The sequence below is a fragment of the Chiloscyllium punctatum genome, chromosome 1 (assembly GCF_047496795.1).
Source record: "Chiloscyllium punctatum isolate Juve2018m chromosome 1, sChiPun1.3, whole genome shotgun sequence".
Lineage (NCBI taxonomy): Eukaryota > Metazoa > Chordata > Chondrichthyes > Orectolobiformes > Hemiscylliidae > Chiloscyllium > Chiloscyllium punctatum.
Genome location: NC_092739.1, coordinates 6076989 through 6095303, shown reverse-complemented (window position 1 = coordinate 6095303; position 18315 = coordinate 6076989). Strand labels below are relative to the sequence as shown.

The window sequence follows — 18315 nt, the reverse complement described above, 5'->3', positions numbered from 1 at the left end:
TACCTGCAACTCTAATTTCAATGAGCTATGAACCTGCACTCCAAGATCTCTTTGTTCAGCAACACACCCCAGGACCTTACCATTAAGTGTATAATTCCTGCTAAGACTTGCTTTCCCAAAATGCTGCACCCTGCATTTATCGAAATTAATGTCCACCTGTCACTCCTCAGTCCATTAGCCCATCTGACCAAGATCCCGTTGTAATCTGAGGTAACCTTCTTCACTGTCCACTACATCTCTAATTTTGATGTCATCTACAAACTTATTAACTATACCTCTTATGTTCACATCCAAATAATTTATATAAATGACAAGAAGTAATGGAGCCAGCACCAATCCTTGTGACATTCCACTGGTCGCAGGCCTCCAGCTTGAAAAACAACCCTCCACCACCACCCTCTGTCTTCTACCTTCGAGCCAGTTCTGTATCCAAATGGCTAATTCTCCCTGTATTCCATGAGATCTAAATTGGCTAAACAGTATCCCATGGGGAACGTTGCCGAATGCCTTACTGAAGTCCATATAGATTACGTCTACAGCTCTGCCCTCATCCTCTTGTTGCTTCTTCAAAAAACTCAATCAAGTTTGTGATACATCATACTTCCTCCTCTGTAATGTGGACATTTTTCAAGATGTTACCATCTATTTCCCCACATTCTATATTGCTTAATATTAGCCCCCACCCCAACCAACCTTTCCAATATCAAAGGCTATGAGTAAAATATATGGAAAAAAAACCTGGTGAGGGAGGTAACGGCAGTTTGCTATATTACTACTAATAGAGGTATAGAGATGTACAGCATGGAAACATACGCTTGGGTCCAACCCATCCATGCCGACCAGATATCCCAACCCAATCTAGTCCACCTGCCAGCACCTGGCCCATATCCCTCCAAACCCTTCCTATTCATATACCCATCCAAATGCCTTTTCAATATTGCAATTGTACCAGCCTCCACCACATCCTCTGGCAGCTCATTCCATACATGTACCACGCTCTGTGTGAAAAAGTTGCCCCTTTGGTCTCTTTTATATATTTCCTCTCTCACCCTAAACCTATGTCCTCTAGTTCTGGACTCCCCGACCCCAGGGAAAAGACTTTGTCTATTTATCCTATCCATGCCCCTCATAATTTTGTAAACCTCTATAAGGTCACCCCTCAGCCTCCGACGCTCCAGGGAAAACAGCCCCAGCCTGTTCAGCCTCTCCCTGTAGCTCAGACCCTCCAACCCTGGCAACATCCTTGTAAATCTTTTCTGAACCCTTTCAAGTTTCACAACATCTTTCCAATAGGAAGGAGACCAGAACTGCACGCAATATTCCAACGGTGGCCTAACCAATGTCCTGTACAGCCGTAACATGACTTCCCAACTCCTGTACTCAATACTCTGACCAATAAAGGAAAGCATACCAAACGCCTTCTTCACTATCCTATCTACCTGCGACTCCACTTTCAAGGAGTTATGAACCTGCAATTCAAGATCTCTTTGTTCAGCAACAGTCCCTAGGGCCTTACCATTAAGGGTATACGTCCTGCTAAGATTTGCTTTCCCAAAATGCAGCACCTCACATTTATCTGAATTAAACTCCATCTGCCACTTCTCAGCCCATTGGCCCATCTGGTCCAGATCCTGTTGTAATCAGAGGTAACCCGCTTCACTGTCCACTACACCTCCAATTTTGGTGTCATCTGCAAACATACTAACTGTACGTCTTATGCTCGCATCCAAATCATTTATGTAAATGACAATAAGTAGAGGACCCATCACTGATCCTTGTGGCACTCCACTGGTCACAGGCCTCCAGTCTGAAAAACAACCCTTCACCACCACCCTCTGTCTTCTACCTTTGAGCCAGTTCTATATCCAAATGGCTAGATGTCCCTGTATTCCATGAGATCTAACCTTGCTGATCAGTCTCCCATGGGGAATCTTTCGAACGCCTTACTGAAGTCCATATAGGTCACATCTACTGCTTTGCCCCCAATAACCTTCTTTGGTACTTCTACAAAAAAACTCAATCAAGTTTGTGAGACATGACTTCCCAAGCACAAAGCCATGTTGACTATCCCGAATCAGTCCTTGCCTTTCCAAATACATGTACGTCCTGTCCCTCAGGATTCCCTCCAACAACTTGCCCACCACGGAGGTCAGACTCACTGGTCTATAGTTCCCTGCCTTGTCTTTACCGCCCTTCTTAAACAGTGGCACCATGTTTGCCAACCTCCAGTCTGCTGGCACCTCATCTGTGACTATCGATGATACAAATATCTCAGCAAGATGCCCAGCAGTCACTCCTCTGGCTTCCCGCAAAGTTCTCGGGTACACCTGATCAGGTCCTGGGGATTTATCCACCTTTAACCGTTTCAAGACATCCAGCACTTCCTCCTTTGTAATCTGGACATTTTGCAAGATGTCACCATTTATTTCCCTACAGTCTATATCTTCCATATCCTTTTCCACAGTAAATACTGATACAAAATACTCATTTAGTATCTCCCCCATTTTCTGTGGCTCAACACAAAGGCCGCCTTGCTGATCTTTGAGGGGCCCTATTCTCTCCCTTGTTACCCTTTTGTCCTTAAGCTAACTTGGCCAGTTGTAGGCTTCCTTGCCTCTCTAGCTAAAATTAGCCAACACACTAGACTATGTAATATGTTTGTACAACTAGGTTCTGTCACTTAGCCAGTTGGAAACTTTTTGTTTCTGCTTGTTTAAAAAAAATCCATCAGAAATCAAAAACAGTAAGTTTCAATTACAATTGAAAAATAAAATACATTCACTTTCAAAAATTTCAATATATTTGATAATATTGCAACTAAAATACAGAAGCTCTAACTTATGCAACAAAAGGACAGTACATCATTCTGTAGAAAACAGCACATCAATTCAACATTTTAAAATTATAACGCTACTGTACTGAAATGCAGTAGCTTCAAAGGATCTCCATCATGCTCCTTGTCTATAATGGAAATACATAAGTGTAACTTGGCAAGGATATGATTTTTTTTTTAAAATAGATATTTTTATTGAAAATCTAACATGCTTTTACAAGTTTACAAAAGAAAACTAAAAAAAACCCAAGTATAAACATTGATATACAGTTAAATCTTAAATAAATGATAACCAAAATATATCAAACAAGAAAAAAGAAATACCAAGAGGAAAAAAAGACAAAACTCAACTTACTACTCATCTAACTTACAACTAACCAGACTGTATCATTAAAATTCTTACATTGTTCAAAAGAAAAAAAACCCAACGGATAACACACAAATTGAGCAGTGATATACATGCTCAGAATGTGTTAACATCAGGTCACAACAAAACCCGTTTTTTTCCAAAACATCCCAAGCATAGAGCATATAAAATTCACAAAAATAAAAGCTCTTTAGTACATTCAGATCAATATAATTAAAAAAAACTATTTCTAAATAGTAAAAAAAAGTATAAAACATATTTAAACAGAGATCTTCCCCCTTATTCCCGGGGGCATCACTTCCTTTCCAAAAAAACCTTCATAACCTCTCCCAACCAGTGCCCCACCCTTGGCCCAGGCACCCCACGATAGGAGAAAGAAAATTCAAGTATACTACTGAACTAGAACTAACAGTGAGTACCCTATCCCCCAACACCTGCCCCGCCCCCCCAGCAATACCAACACCTGGATATAATTGGTAATGTTAATATCATATATGACTATAAAATTACAGTCTCAGCAAATAATAATTAAATATATTAATACAAAATAACAGGGGAAAACAACCCCGCTCCCAAGGACAAAGATAAAATAAGATAAGGTAGCCACCTTCCGCCCCATCTACATTAACTAGACCCCTGGCCTATACATATATATGTATATATATAAAAAATAGGGGAAAGAAAATTGCTGAGTAAAGGATGAATTGAAAATCTAACATGTTTTTACAAGTTTACAAAAGAAAACTAAAAAAAAAACCAAGTGTAAACATTGATATACAGTTAAATCTTAAATAAATGATAACCAAAATATATCAAACAAAAAAAAAGAAATACCAAGAGGAAAAAAAGACAAAACTCAACTTACTACTCATCTAACTTACAATTAACCAGACTGTATCATTAAAATTCTTACATTGTTCAAAAGAAAAAAAACCCAACGGATAACACACAAATTGAGCAGTGATATACATGCTTCCCACCCCCTGGAGATAATATTAAACAGTAAGGTAGTGAAAGGAGAAAAAAAAGAGGGGGTAAACCGGGGTGGGGGTAGGGCAAAACAACATCAATTAACTCTTATAGTTTGTCGAAGAGAGTCCAAAAGTTCCTTGGCCTTCTCCGGTGATCCGAAGTTATACACGGACTCTTCATGGCTAAAGCATAGTATAGCTGGGTAGCGCAAGGAGTATTGAATGTTTAAATCCCTTAAATGCTTCTTTGCTTCATCAAACACCTTCCTCTTTTGGACCAAAGTTGGAGAAAAGTCCTGAAATAACATAATCTTGGATCCTTTATAAGTCATGGCTTGGGGATCTTTCCCAAGATTTCTGGAGGCTTCCAAGAGAATCTGCCTCACCTTACAGTTCTGCAGCCGGAACAGGACTGGGCGGGGGCGCTGGTTCGAGCCAGGCCCGCATATTGCAACCCAGTAGGCCCATTCCACCCTTACCTGGCCTGATCCAGCCTCCAGATTCAATAACTGCGGAAGCCACTGTTCAAGGTACCTTGTAAGCTGGCCTTCTTCTTCCCGTTCGGGAAGGCCCAACAAACGAATATTTTTTTAACGACCTTGATTCTCGAGAGTCTGGACTTGATCCACGGCCAATTCTGCAATGGCCTCGGAGATCGCGGCCTTTAGCTCCGCTCCTCTGACTCGGCATTCAATTTCTTCGATGTCTCGGCCGTGCTTTTGTAGTGTGGCAGAGAATGAATTCCATCGACTTCGGGATTCTTCTATGAAAACATTGATCTTCACATCGAGTTTGGAGATTATTTCCGCGAGGCTTGACACCGTAGGTAAGTCCCCCAGGGCGGCTGCGGACGACTCTGCTGCAGCTGGGGAGGGTGGGGGAGGGGCTCCTGCCTGCTGAGAACTGTGGGCTCCTTTCCCCCTAGTCATTTTTACAGGAGACTGAACTGTTTAAATTTAGTACTAAACCACTAATTACATTAAGTAAAAACTATTTTTAATTGATTTAGTGAGTGTGGTGGAGGAGGGTGGCCCACTTTGCCTAGGTCTTGGGAGGAGCACTATAGACTCAGACCTGCTGAGTCGCCACCATCTTGGATCTCCAAAGAGATGATATTCTAACAAAATATTTATATTTTCTTTTTGTTACAAGGCTGGTCCATCATTTCCCCATGTGCCTTTTAAGTGACAACGCTGACCGATACCAGATTAGAGTCCCAACTGCTTCATAATATCCCTGAACAGGTTGAATAGAAAACTGATTTTTCTAAAATGTTTCCAAATTTCGGACTGGAAAGGTTCACTCTGCCCCCCCAAGAACAACCATGGAATGTTTCACTTGAAAAGGGTCATAGAATTCCAGATAGCAACAATTCAAAGTGAGAAATGCCATTCAAAATCTGAACTGACTCTTCTTAGCAGAAACATATTTTCTGTGGACTGTGTCCCAAACTCTGGACAAATGAAATGTAAGAAAGGCACCTCTGGGGAAAGGCATGAGGCTTCTTGGAAAACGCAAGAAAGTGAGTTTAAAATGTGCTGATGTGCTTGGGGTTTGAATTACACTGTATTAAAAAGTAAGCTGCGAAGGGATACACCTAAGAACTTTTATTAGACACTCCTGCATTTGCAAGTAACAACAAATAAAGTCTCTCTTGCTCTTTAATCTCAAAACAAATCAAGTTATGAAAAAGGAAATTGGACTAATTCCTTTCAGCTAACTGCAAGGCTGTTCAGACAACTACTCAACTACTAACATTAGTACTGCCAGAATAACCCAAATTAATAGCCACAATGTTTCACAATCTATCTACTACAAAAAAGCCAAGATGAACTTGTACGTTTTTAATTGACGTGTACCTTTTGGACTGACCTCTCGTGTGTCAGTTATATTATCTTGTATTTTTGTAGTCAATAAATGCACTCTTTCTTTAATTAAAGACAGTGTGGTTAAATTGGTTATTATTGAAACATAAAATGATATCCATGAGGTAAGGGATCCTTTTTAAAACTAACTTTGTTGTGATCAAACAAAGGAGGAGTTGAATAAAGAAAAGTAGTCAGTTCACTCCTCCTCACCTGGGAGCATTACCATTTGGGGGTACCCCATACAGAGTCAGAAAGAATTGGGATGCTTTTCTAGGGAATGATCATAAAAAATGAAACAAACTCTTCCCATTAGTTGATGGTACAAGGACTAGGGGATTGAGATTTATGATTTTGAGCAAGGGATACAGGGAATTGTGAAGAGCATTTTTTTATGCAGCAAGTGGTAATGACCTGGAACACACTGTCCCCAAGGATATGAAAGCAGCAACATTCAAAGATTTCAAAGGGAAACTGGATAGGTTGTTAAAGGGAAAAATAAACTGGGCAGGACAATAGAAATTAAGTGGGATTGACTGGTTTGATTTGCAGGGAGGCACCATAAATTCAGCAAACCAAATGGCTTTTTTGTGCCTTAAGTGACTATGACTTCTATGGTCTTTTAAACTGTCCTAGCCAGCTTGCAAACTTTGTAACTGAGATCATAAGAAGCAAGACAGAAGTAAGATATTCAGCCCATCGAGTCTGCTCTGCTATTCAACAATATCATGGTTGATCAGATAATCAACAACTCCATTTTCCTGTCTTTTCCCCATAATCTATGAGTGCCTTCTTGATTGAAGATTCAGGTATCTCAGTCTTGAATATATTAGATATGGAGGTGCCAGTGTTGGACTGGGGTGAACAAAGTTAAAATCACACAACACCAGCTTATAGTCCAACAGTCTTTAATCACTTAGAATAGGTTGCACGTTTTGATTCATTAATTGATTAAAGATTTAACGACAATCTAGGTTTGTTCAATACATTGCATCAGTTGTATGACACTTTGATCTTTTACTACAAATTCTGTGTCCTATGATCCTGCCCCACTAGCTACCTGAAGAAGGAGCAGCACTCCAAAAGTTTGTACTTCCAAATAAACTTGCTGGACTATAATCTGGTGTTGTGTGATTTTTAACTTTGAATATACTTAATAGCCCAGTCTCAACAGCCCTCTGCAGTAAAACAAATTCTACAGATTCATAATCTTAGAGAAGAAATGCCTCCTTATCTTGGTCTTAAATTGCTAGCTCTTATTCTGAGATTATGTTTTTTGGTCCTAGATTCTCCTACAAAAGGAATTCAATCTTTACAATATCCACCCTGTTCAGTTCCTGAAGAATTTTGTATTTTCAATAAGGTCACCTCTCATTCTGCAACCAAGTTTCTGTGGTCCGCTTCCTAACTTTTATCATCCTGTACGAACAATATCATTGCATTCAATGAACTACGCTGTCTTCTTTTGCTGGCAATGCCTTGACTTCAAAATGCTCATCCTGATTTTCAAATTTCTACAACTGTTCACTCCCTATTTCTGCAATGTTTTCCAGTCCTAAAGTCTTCCAAGATCTGAGTTCCTCAAATTCTGTCCTTTTGAGCATCTTTGATTCACCACTGAAGACCTGAACTTCTGCAATTTCCTCCCCAATCCTCTCCACTCATCATTATCTGTGAAGATGATTCTTAAGACCTACATCTCACCTGTCATAATACCTGGGATATTCTGTTACATTAAAATCCCTATACAAATGCAAGTTAGTGTTACTTTAAAGTGCCGCTGTTTAAAAATAGACTATTTGTAGGGTACTATAACTAATCTGAAATCGTTGAAGAAAAGAGCGAATGTATTTGCATGCATACAAATCAAATGCATTTAAACTATTTATTAAGTGAATATGCAATTAAACTGATAGAAAAAAATGTTTTGCCAACACACCTTTTCCAATTTGTCAGTACATAAAGATACAAAGAACTTATGCATAAAACACAACATTTGCAAATGAAGTCTGCCATGCTTTTATACTAAATCTGCACCTAGAAAACGTTTACGTGTCCTTAACAATAAAACCTGTGAAAATTATTTTGAAAAGTATTTTCTGATGATTTATTGCAACCAGAATTTCAATTAAGTTATGTTCCAAAAGTAAACCAAGTCTTGTAAACCACCTTGCCATTGGCAGGGATCAACATATCAGTGGAATTCTGAGGTGGGAGCAGCTTTGAAATTTTAAAAACATGGATGGATTTGTTAGAGTGACTACCAGTTGGTGCATCAGTTTGTGTACAAAAGAACGCAATAACTGAAACAAAATTCAGAATTATTCATGCAAACATATCAACAAAAAAAATAAGATGGGCCTTTCAGGCCTTGAACTTGTTCTGCCATTTGATAATATTATGGCTGATCTGATTGCAACCACAAATCCACATTCCCGCCTACTGATAACATTTCATCCACTTGCTTACCAGGCATCCACCTATTCACCTCTGCTTCAGTCTTTTCAGGAAGACAGCACCAAAGACTTGCGACTTCACAGAAAACAACTTTCCTTGTCGCTTTGCTAAATAGGTGATGCCTGATTTTTAAACTATTCCAAATTTTCCCATACCTAACTTGTCAAGATCCCCCAAATTCAAACAAGTTTTAACAAAGTTGCCCCTTACCCTTTCAAATTGCAGCAGAATCAAACCTAGCCTGTCCAGCCCGTCCTTGTGAGATAACCTGCCTATTCAGGTATTAATCTCTTAAACCATTTCTGAACTGCTTCCAACACATTTACATTTTCCCTAAGTAAGGTGACACCAATACTACACACAGTAAGTCTGATGTTGTCTCACCAATGCCCCGTATAACTGAACATAATTTGCATACTTTGGCATTCAATTCCTCTCGTATCAAATGATTACATTCTATTACCTTTTCTAAATACTTGCTGGACTTGCATACAAGTCCTTTGCATTTCACACAAGGGAACTCGGCTCCCTTTGCATATCAGAGCTCTGGTTTATAAGAAACAAACATTTATGAAAATAAACCATATGTTGTGAATCTTAACATTAAATCCAAGTACTTACCACTAATGTGAAGCTGTGTTCAGCAAGAATACCATACTTTTCCACCAGTCTTTTTCTTTTAGCATCAGGTAGCTCAGGTAGCAGCTCACGAATATGATCAATATTCACCACTTGTTGAGGATTCACATTAGAAGACAGGGTTTCATTGTCAAATATAGCGAGTGGAGGCAAATTTGGTTCTGGCATGAATCTTAAACATTTTAAAGATGTTAGCAAATTTAATGCTCCGATTCATTTTTAAGTTGTTTGATCTTGAATAAAATAAATATTTAATAGAAGGCTTATAAAATCAGTTATTTTCACAAATGTATTTCTCAATTCCTAAAATTAATTATTAAAGATTTATTTATCAGCATATGCCACTCTTACTGCTAATCTTGCATAGCTCCACACATTAAGAATACGCAATTTTTATTTACAAATGTTACAGCATCTAATCAAAATACTGGATGATGAGCATGTGCCAAGTTTAACACTTCCAATTGCAAATCAAATAAGGCTTTTTTTCAATTTTACAAATTAAATGTACATAAACATGGCTTGCTGGGAAGCAAGAAAATTTTAGTTAAAAATCAACATTGGCTCAATGTTTGACTGCAAATCCTATACCCCTCAGTATTTCAAGAACGAACACTGAAACAAGTCCAGTTCTTTTAGTTTCTTTTCTGCTCTAATTTTTTGTGATTGTAAAATTTCTCTATCTCAATGACAAACATTGCCAAAGGTTTATTGTGCTAGCAGCTCAATTTTTGCAGTATCTTTTTCAATATTACAATCAGAATAGCTCTGAAACAGTGTGCATTCCTGACAGTTCCTCCTGCCAACTGAAAGAAAGATGTCAATGAAATCTGTAACTTCAAGCTTATCATGGCTTGAAACTGCAGAGTTATTTCCCATAAGACAATGGATTCAGAGACAAGTTAGAATATAGCCAAGGCATTTTCAAAAATAGGCCACACTATTTACAAATATTAGCAATTTCCTTTTCAAGTATATGTAAAATGTTACATATGACCTAAAAGTAAAATGAAGAATATTCGAAAATACATGTGAATGATAAAATATGCAATAACTCATTGTAACAGACTATGAATGGCCTTGTTAAATTATACCCTGCAAACAAATATGAAGCCATTTGGAATTGAGCAGAGATTGAACCTCCTGAGCATAACAAAGGAACATCTTTCTTTAAACTACCACATGTTCAAAACAAAGATAAAATGTTTGACAAGTTCAATATTCATTATAGGCATTTTCTATAACTAATCTTAATTACCTATAGTCTTGTTTTCCCTCTTTGTCTCTCAGAGATATGGTCTGCCTTAAAATTAATAAAACAATAATCATTAAGACATTTCCACAAAATTAACATCTTAGTCAAAATATTTTTCTCTAGAATCTCTTATGTTCACATATATTAAATCATCTTCATGTCAACTTATGAAAATACAATTACACAGTTCTGGTTTGGTCACTTAACAAAATGTTCGAATTGGTGGTCCAGTGGTGCATTCTGGTTCTCCAGTACTCATCATTAAATATGGGACTTCCCACTTCAGAACAAGTATCATTTTTCCAAAGGATTAGTGGATAAGTACGATGTATGGTAAGGACCTGAATCAGAAGCTCCAAGGCTTTGTCAATAGTCTATGCAATGTGGGCATTGTCAGGTTTTGCAAATGGCCTGAATTCCACTGGACTGATATGGTAGTAGGCTGAAGGACAAACAGTATGCAGCCACTCCTAATCACCACTGATTGGTGGTAATTTCTTGTTTATTCACAAGCATCTTCAAATAATCATGAGAGAAAAACTGTTGAGGAAGAGCAGAAATTGAATTTTAAGAAGCATATCAACTCAACCGCTTGCAAGTGGGAATGTATTTTAAACTGGTCTTAATCTATGACTAGCTTTTAGAATGTAAACAACTGATATTCCGCACTAGTAATAAAGAAGGGCAAAAATTCTACATTCTTAGTATTAATAATGGCACTGATATAGTTTCACAGCAAGAGAAAATTGCATCTACATAATATTGAGAGTTTAGGGGAGAAAACTAACTGTTGCTGAAAATGGGCATGAGGATGTATGATTAGCAGGCAGCGCAAAGTCAATTGCCATGAACGCAGATGACAACCAGGACTAAACACACTATTCAGTGCCTGCACACATCAAGAGGGGATCCAAGCTTACTAATGGCTAACAGCATTTGAAACTATACATAATTAAATGATATAATAGTTGCTAGCTCATTAAAGGATAAGATCATAAACAACAAGAGATGCTGCTGAGGGCTCTGATGAAGATTTTGATGGACTGCCCACAGAAAAAGGCTAATGCTTTTGAATGCAGAAATGCATGGTGAATTGATAGGCAAAAAAGCCTGTATAATAAGGAGTATGAGATGTTCAACATCAACATTGCACAAGCCTTTGCGAAAGCCTTTGACTCCATAAGGCAGTCATTTAGTGTCTTCAGTTCCATGTATGGTTTATAACTTAACTTGATTCTGGAAAATATTTATTTGACTTTTAGGAGATTTCAAAAGGAGGAAATTTCAAATGGTGCATTGGATAGCTGAGAATTATTTAAATGCGATCAAGGCTTTTGATTTTGACAAAATCCCACAAATACACTCTATTAAAGTTGCTGATGTGGATCTGAAATCATTCATACTATTAACAAAGAGCTGTTTCATCCATTTCTCCTGTACTGAGGAAGTGTAGTTTAAATGTAGTTCAAAATATTACCATATGTTGCTTTACTATCACTAGCTACTGATCACCTATTAATTAGAACAAATCTCGTCTACAGTTTATCTCCCATGTCAAATAACAAAGCTGTTGTCTGCTTTATGAACTCAAGATGACAAAATTACAGTTAGGACACCCAGATTAAATTTTACTAATATGGGTTCCTATTCAATCCCTTGGCTCACAATGCATTACCAGCTGTTCTGATAGAAATTAGACTGCAGTTTATGGCAATGAAGATTGCATTATGGGAGTATTTTGTGACTTTGAGCACATTAAAAATATCTGAAAATCGTAAGACCTACAGGCTATATCATTTTCAACGTTAAAGTTTTTTTCTGCTTAATTACATATAAGTCCTTCTGCAAAACTGCTGCTATATCATCTATTATGAAGTTTTGTTATCTGAAATATTAATTTAAAAATATCATTGACAATACATATATTTTATGTACGTTAGCTCGCTGAGCTGGAAGGTTTGTTTTCAGACGTTTCGTCATCATGACTAGGTAACATCATTAGAGAGAGTCTCCAGTGAAGTGTTGATGTATGTCCCACCTCTTTACTTTTAGGGTTTTGTTTCTTAGGGTGGGTGGTGACATTTCTGGTTCTTTTTTTCAAGGGAAGGTAAATGGGGTCTAAATCGATGTGGTTATTGGTAGAGTTGTGTTGTCCCAGTTAAAGTGGTGTCCTTCTTTTTCTGTTATGTATGGAAACTAGTGATAGTGGGTCATGAACACCAACTAGCCACTAAAAGACACACATCCTAGGACAAGAGAAACAATGACATGCACGAGAATTCCTAAAGGCCTGGTAATCCAACTGGAACTCCATTAATAAATAAAATTGATTTAGATCCCATCTACCTTACCTTGGGAAAAAGAAAATCACTCACCTTAAGAAACCAAGGCCTATAAATAGAGTGGCGGGACATACCACCAGCACTTCAATGGAGGCTCTCAGTGATGATGTTGCCTAGTCATGGTGACAAAACATCTGAAAACAAACCTTCCAGCTCAGCAAGCTAACTTACATCCATAACATCAACCTGAGCTGCAAATCTTCTCAAAAATCACTAACAAAACATATATCTTGGACTCTGAGGTTATTTTGCACAGCAGAGGAAATGCTGGGAGCAAGGAAGCATTTGCAAAGAACTCCAGTTGCTTGTCTGGAATCTACAATCTTAAAGACAGGTCCAACACAGCCACTGCATTTGAACACGGGGTCAACAAATTACGTTCTCTTTTTCTGAAACCCTTCTCAAAATGTGAGAGCTGAAACCCCATTCTAATGCCTCATCACTACAAACGAAGGGTTCCTAAAGGGGATTTTGAGCTCTACACCATTGCCTCCAAAAAAGTACATTCAGATAGCCATTACTTATTCAGGAAGACTCCCCAATGTCAACAGCTTGTGTACAAAAGTATTTTGACTACTACTAACATTTCAATCACCTGTGAATAATTCTTTTTTTCATGAATTTAACTGTTACTTGGCTAAAGTCCCTTGGAGATCACTCTACAATTTAAAAAAAATGTTTTTCCACCGGACTTGGAGGTTGTGTGCGCGTCAGAATATTTTTTCAAGAAAGTTAACTGTATATATTTGCAGTTTAAATCCTTTGATATTAATGTTTTTACATTATTGCTGGAGTAAGAACTTTTGTTTGCAATAAACTAGTTCTTCTTAGTTAAGGAACCTAGCTGACTCTTTTCTACTAGATAGCCGAATACAATTTCGCAATATCACCTCACTTTTTAAATTCAAATTTTGTTATGTCCAATGCAGGAATGGGATAAGGAACAGAACTAGTTCACTCTTCAATGTGGATTATAATACCTCTGAATATAACAACAGTGATTCATTATTGTTTTGAACAGCTACAAGCTGTGCTACATAAATGTTATTGGTGGGTACTGCTCATGTTAAATCACAGTCTATTAACATGAGCAGTACGCACCAATAACATTTATGCAGCACAGTTAGAGAGATGGAGAGCTTTAGAGCATCCCAAAGCTTCAGGGCCAGCCAGCAAAGTAATGCCTCGCAACAGAGGAACAATGAAAACCAGGGAAGTGGGAGAGGCCAGACTAGGCAAATACAGAGATCACAAAGCAATGTTTGGCTGGAGATACTGTTGGATGACACCATGGAGAACAAGGATGAGAAGTGTAAAACTGAGGAACTGCAGGTCCTGGAGCCAACGTAGGTCATTGAACATAAGTATGACATCAGATTGGGCCTTGGTGCAAATACACGCAGCAAGACTTTGAATAGTCTTGATTAGGCTTATAGGGAAGGCTAGCCAATAGAGCATTTAAATTGAAGCAAGAGGTAACAAAAGCATGGATAATGGTTTCAGCAGCACAGCTATATTGATTAATCATATTAATCCATAGATTTAAAAAATTGACAGCACTACTCAAAGATAATCAACATATTTTCCCTAGAGTCCTGGAATAATATTCTTCCAATTATTACCAAAAGCTGCTGCTTATACAAATTTGCTTCATTTCAGCCAACATAATTCACAGTATATAAAATAGAAATTTTAAGAAATGTGGTGAATTGTTTCATAAATGAAAATCTTTTATTTCTGTTAACATTGCTGAAGATCTCTGCGTTTAAGCTGCAACTTAAATAAGTCAACAACTGGTTAAATTAATTGTTAAATTAATAGATTGCCAAAGGGTTGGGAATCTGAGAGGGTAATCAGATTGCAGGAAAGCAAAACAAATTAAGCAGAGAAGTAATAAGTGAAATTATAAAACAGATGAAGCAAAGGCAAGCATCAAATAGGATTAGAATGCAGACTGTTCAAACAATCCAAGTCAGACTTCTTGCACATCCCTGGTCTTCATTGCTCCACTGTTGCTTGGCATTTCTTTGGCACTGGTCCCTAAGCTCTGGGATACGCCATCTGAAACTCTCCACCTTTTGAAATGTGCTACATAAATGTTATTGTTAGATATTGCTCGTGTTAATAGACTGTGATTTAATCTCTTATCTAAGGGATGCAATATTGCTGCTCAAACCATAATGGATCATTGCTACCATATTCAGAGGTATTATAATCCACAATGGAGAGGTAAACCTTATCCTGTTCCTCCACTGAACACAACAGAGTTTGAATTTAAAAAGTGAGGCGATATTGCCAAATTATATATATCCCAGACTGTATATAGTTTAGGATTAAAGACACCTTATCTGAATGAGTGCATCATTTACAACACACTCAATAATGTGGAGGCACAAACCACAATTAAAAAAAAGATTTAATTGCCATTACATGAAAATAGCTACAGTGCAACCAAAATTGGGAATTGGATATCCAAAAATATTCATAAGCAAAGGAAGAGGGGCAAAAAGGGGAGGTGGGGAAGTGTTCTTAATAAGTGACAAGATCAGCTTGTTAGTGAGAGGTGATCTTAGGTTAAAGAATTAGGGTGTAGAATCAGTTTGAAAGGGGACTTGTGTGGTGCTGTGGTAGTATCCCTACCTCTAACCATGAGGCCTGGATTCAAGTAGCATTTGCTCAAGAAAAGTATAATAACATCTCTGAACAGATTAAATAGAAAACATCTGGAATCAGTTTTTAAGAAACAGCCAGGGGTAGCAAATATTTGTGGTAGTTGGTTATAGGCTACTAAACATTAGTTTAATATTGGGTGCGGAATAAATCAGAACCTTTAAGATGCATGAAATTGGGTAATACAAAAATAATGGGCAATTTCAATTTACATATTGACTGGACAAACCTAACCAGCACTAATGAAATGGATGATAAATTTCTACTGTGCGCACAAGATGAGTTTCTACAATAGCACTGTGAAGAATCAGCTAGGAATCAGATATTGGGGAGGTGGCGGCCAAATGTATTACTGTTAAACTATTAATCCAGAAACTCAGCAAATGTTCTTGGGACCAGAATTAAAATCCCGTGACAGCAGATGGTGCAACTTGAATTCAATAAAAATAAAAGTAAGAATCGACTGATGACAATGAAAACCATTGTTGATTGTCGGAAAAACCCATCTGGTTTACCAGTGTCCTTAAGGGAATGAAATCTGCCATCTTTACCTGGTGTGGCCTACACATGACTCCAGATCACAGCAAAGTGATTGACTCTCAATTGCCCTCTGAAATGGCCTAGCAAGCCATTCAGTTATAACAATCGCTACAAAAGTCTCAAACAAAAAATGAAACTGGACGGATGACCTAGCATCGACTTAGGCACTGGAAAAGACTTTGGCAGAAACAGCCCTGTTGATCCTGTAAAGTTCTCTTTACTAACATTTGGGGATGTGCCAAAATTGGGACAGCTGTCTCATGAACTAATCAAGCAACAGCCTGACATAGTCCCCAAATCATACCTTACAAAGTCTCAGACAACAGTATCACTGTCCCTCAAGATGTTCTGGTTCACCGGCAGGACAGATCCAGCAGAGGTGACTGCACAGGAGTATACAGTGAGAAAGGAGTTGCCCTGGGAGTTCGCAACATTAACTCCGGACCCCATGAATTCTCATGGCCTCATGCTAAATATGGGCAAGGAAACCGCCTGCTGATTACCATGTACCCCCATTCTTCCTTGGCTCATGAATCAGTACTTCTCCATGTTGAACAATAATTCGAGATTGCACTGAGATGGCAACAGCACAAAATGTACTCTGGATGAAAGATTTCAATATCTAAGAGTGGCTTGGCAACAGTATTATTGATTGAGCTAAAGGGTGTAGCTGCTAGGCTGGATCTGTAGCAGGTGGGTGAAGGAACAAACAAGAGGGAACAACATACTTGATCTCATCCTTACCAATCTGCTGGCTGCAGATGCATCTGTCCATGACAGTATCAGTAAGAGTGACACAACACAGTCCTTGTGGGGACAAAGTTCCACCTTCACATTGAGAATAACATGTCATGTGGCACTATCACTGTGCTAAATGGGACATACTTCAAACAGGCCCTCCAACTGAAGATTGGGCATCCATAAACAGCAGCAGACCTGTATTCATACTGCAATCTCATGGCTTGGTATATCCCCTACTCAATAATTACCATTCAGCCAAGTGACCAACCCTGATTCAAAGGAGGATGGAGAAGTGCATGCCAAAAACAGCATTAGTCATACTTGAAAACGAGGTTCAATCTGGTGAAGCTACCAAACAGGACTATTCAAATGCCAAAAGCACAAGCAACAAGTAACTGGCAGAGCTACGCAATCCCACAACCAATGGATCAGATCTAAGCTCTGCAGTACTGTCATGTCCAGTCATGAATGGTAGTGGACAATTAAAATTCTCACTGGAGGAGGCGACTTCACAAATATCCCCATTCTCAATGATGGAAGAGCCTAACAAATCTGCAAAAGATACGGTGAAGCTTTTGCAGTCATCTCCAGCCAGAAGTATTGAGTGAATGACTCATCTTAACTTCCTTCAGTGATATCCAGCATTTCAGAGGCTGTACCAGTTTTTAGTCAATTTGATTCACTCCACATGATATCAAGAAATGATAGGGGATACTGGATACTCAAAGACTATGAGCCGTGACACCATTCTGCCAATAATACTAAAGGCTTATGCTCAGAACTTGCTGCTCCCCCTAGTGAAGCTCTTCCAGAACAGTTATAACAGTGGCATCTACCTGACAATGTACATCCTGTACATAAAAAGCATGGCAAATCCAAACCAGCCAATTACCACTCCATCAGTCTCCTCTCAATTATCAATGAAGTAATGGAAGGTGTCATCAGCCGTGCTATCGAGCAGTACTTGCTCAGCAATAAACAGTTAAGTGATGCTCTGTTTGGGTTCCACGGGGCCACTCAACTTCTGACCTTATTACAGCCTTAGTTCAAACATGGACAAAAGAGATGAATTCCGGAGGTGAGGTGAAAGTCACAACCCTTGCCTTCAAGGCCACATTCAACCAAGTGTAGCATCAAGGAGACCTAGCAAAATTGGAATCAATGGGTATTAGGGTACAAACTCTGTGCTGGTTTAGCTGGTGGCTCTACAGACAGGGGATATAATCTCATAATAAGGGATAGGCCATTTAAGACTAAAACAAGGGAGAATTTCTTTCTGATGAATCTTTGGAATTCCCTACCTAGATGCCATGGAACATTAACAAGGCAGAAACTGATAAGATTTCTGGAGATGAATAACATCAAGAGATATGGAGGTATATCAGCAAAGTGGTACAGAAGTAGATTGATTAGATTAGATTAGAGTCCCTACAGAATGGAAACAGGCCCTTCGGCCCAACAGGTCCATACCGACCCACCCAGATCCATTTCCCATATTCACCCCTAACTTTGGGCAACTGAGCATGACCAATTCACCTAACCTTCACATCTTTTGGACTGTGGGAGGAAACTGGAGCACCCGGATGAAACTCACACAAACACGGGGAGAATGTGACTGCAGACAGTCACCAGAGC

General features: G+C 38.6%; 1 protein-coding gene across 3 annotated transcripts in view; it reads right to left on the bottom strand.

Moving 5' to 3' along the window:
* gatb (glutamyl-tRNA(Gln) amidotransferase, subunit B) overlaps positions 1-18315 on the bottom strand; it is a 68084-nt gene that overhangs the window by 27240 nt on the left and 22529 nt on the right. For all 3 annotated transcript variants that reach the window (XM_072554629.1, XM_072555872.1, XM_072555238.1), the window contains 2 exons: positions 10391-10435; positions 9115-9304 (listed from right to left, as the gene is read on the bottom strand). In XM_072554629.1, the coding sequence (XP_072410730.1) occupies positions 9115-9304; positions 10391-10435 (235 nt within the window). The remainder of the gene's footprint in view (positions 1-9114; positions 9305-10390; positions 10436-18315) is intronic.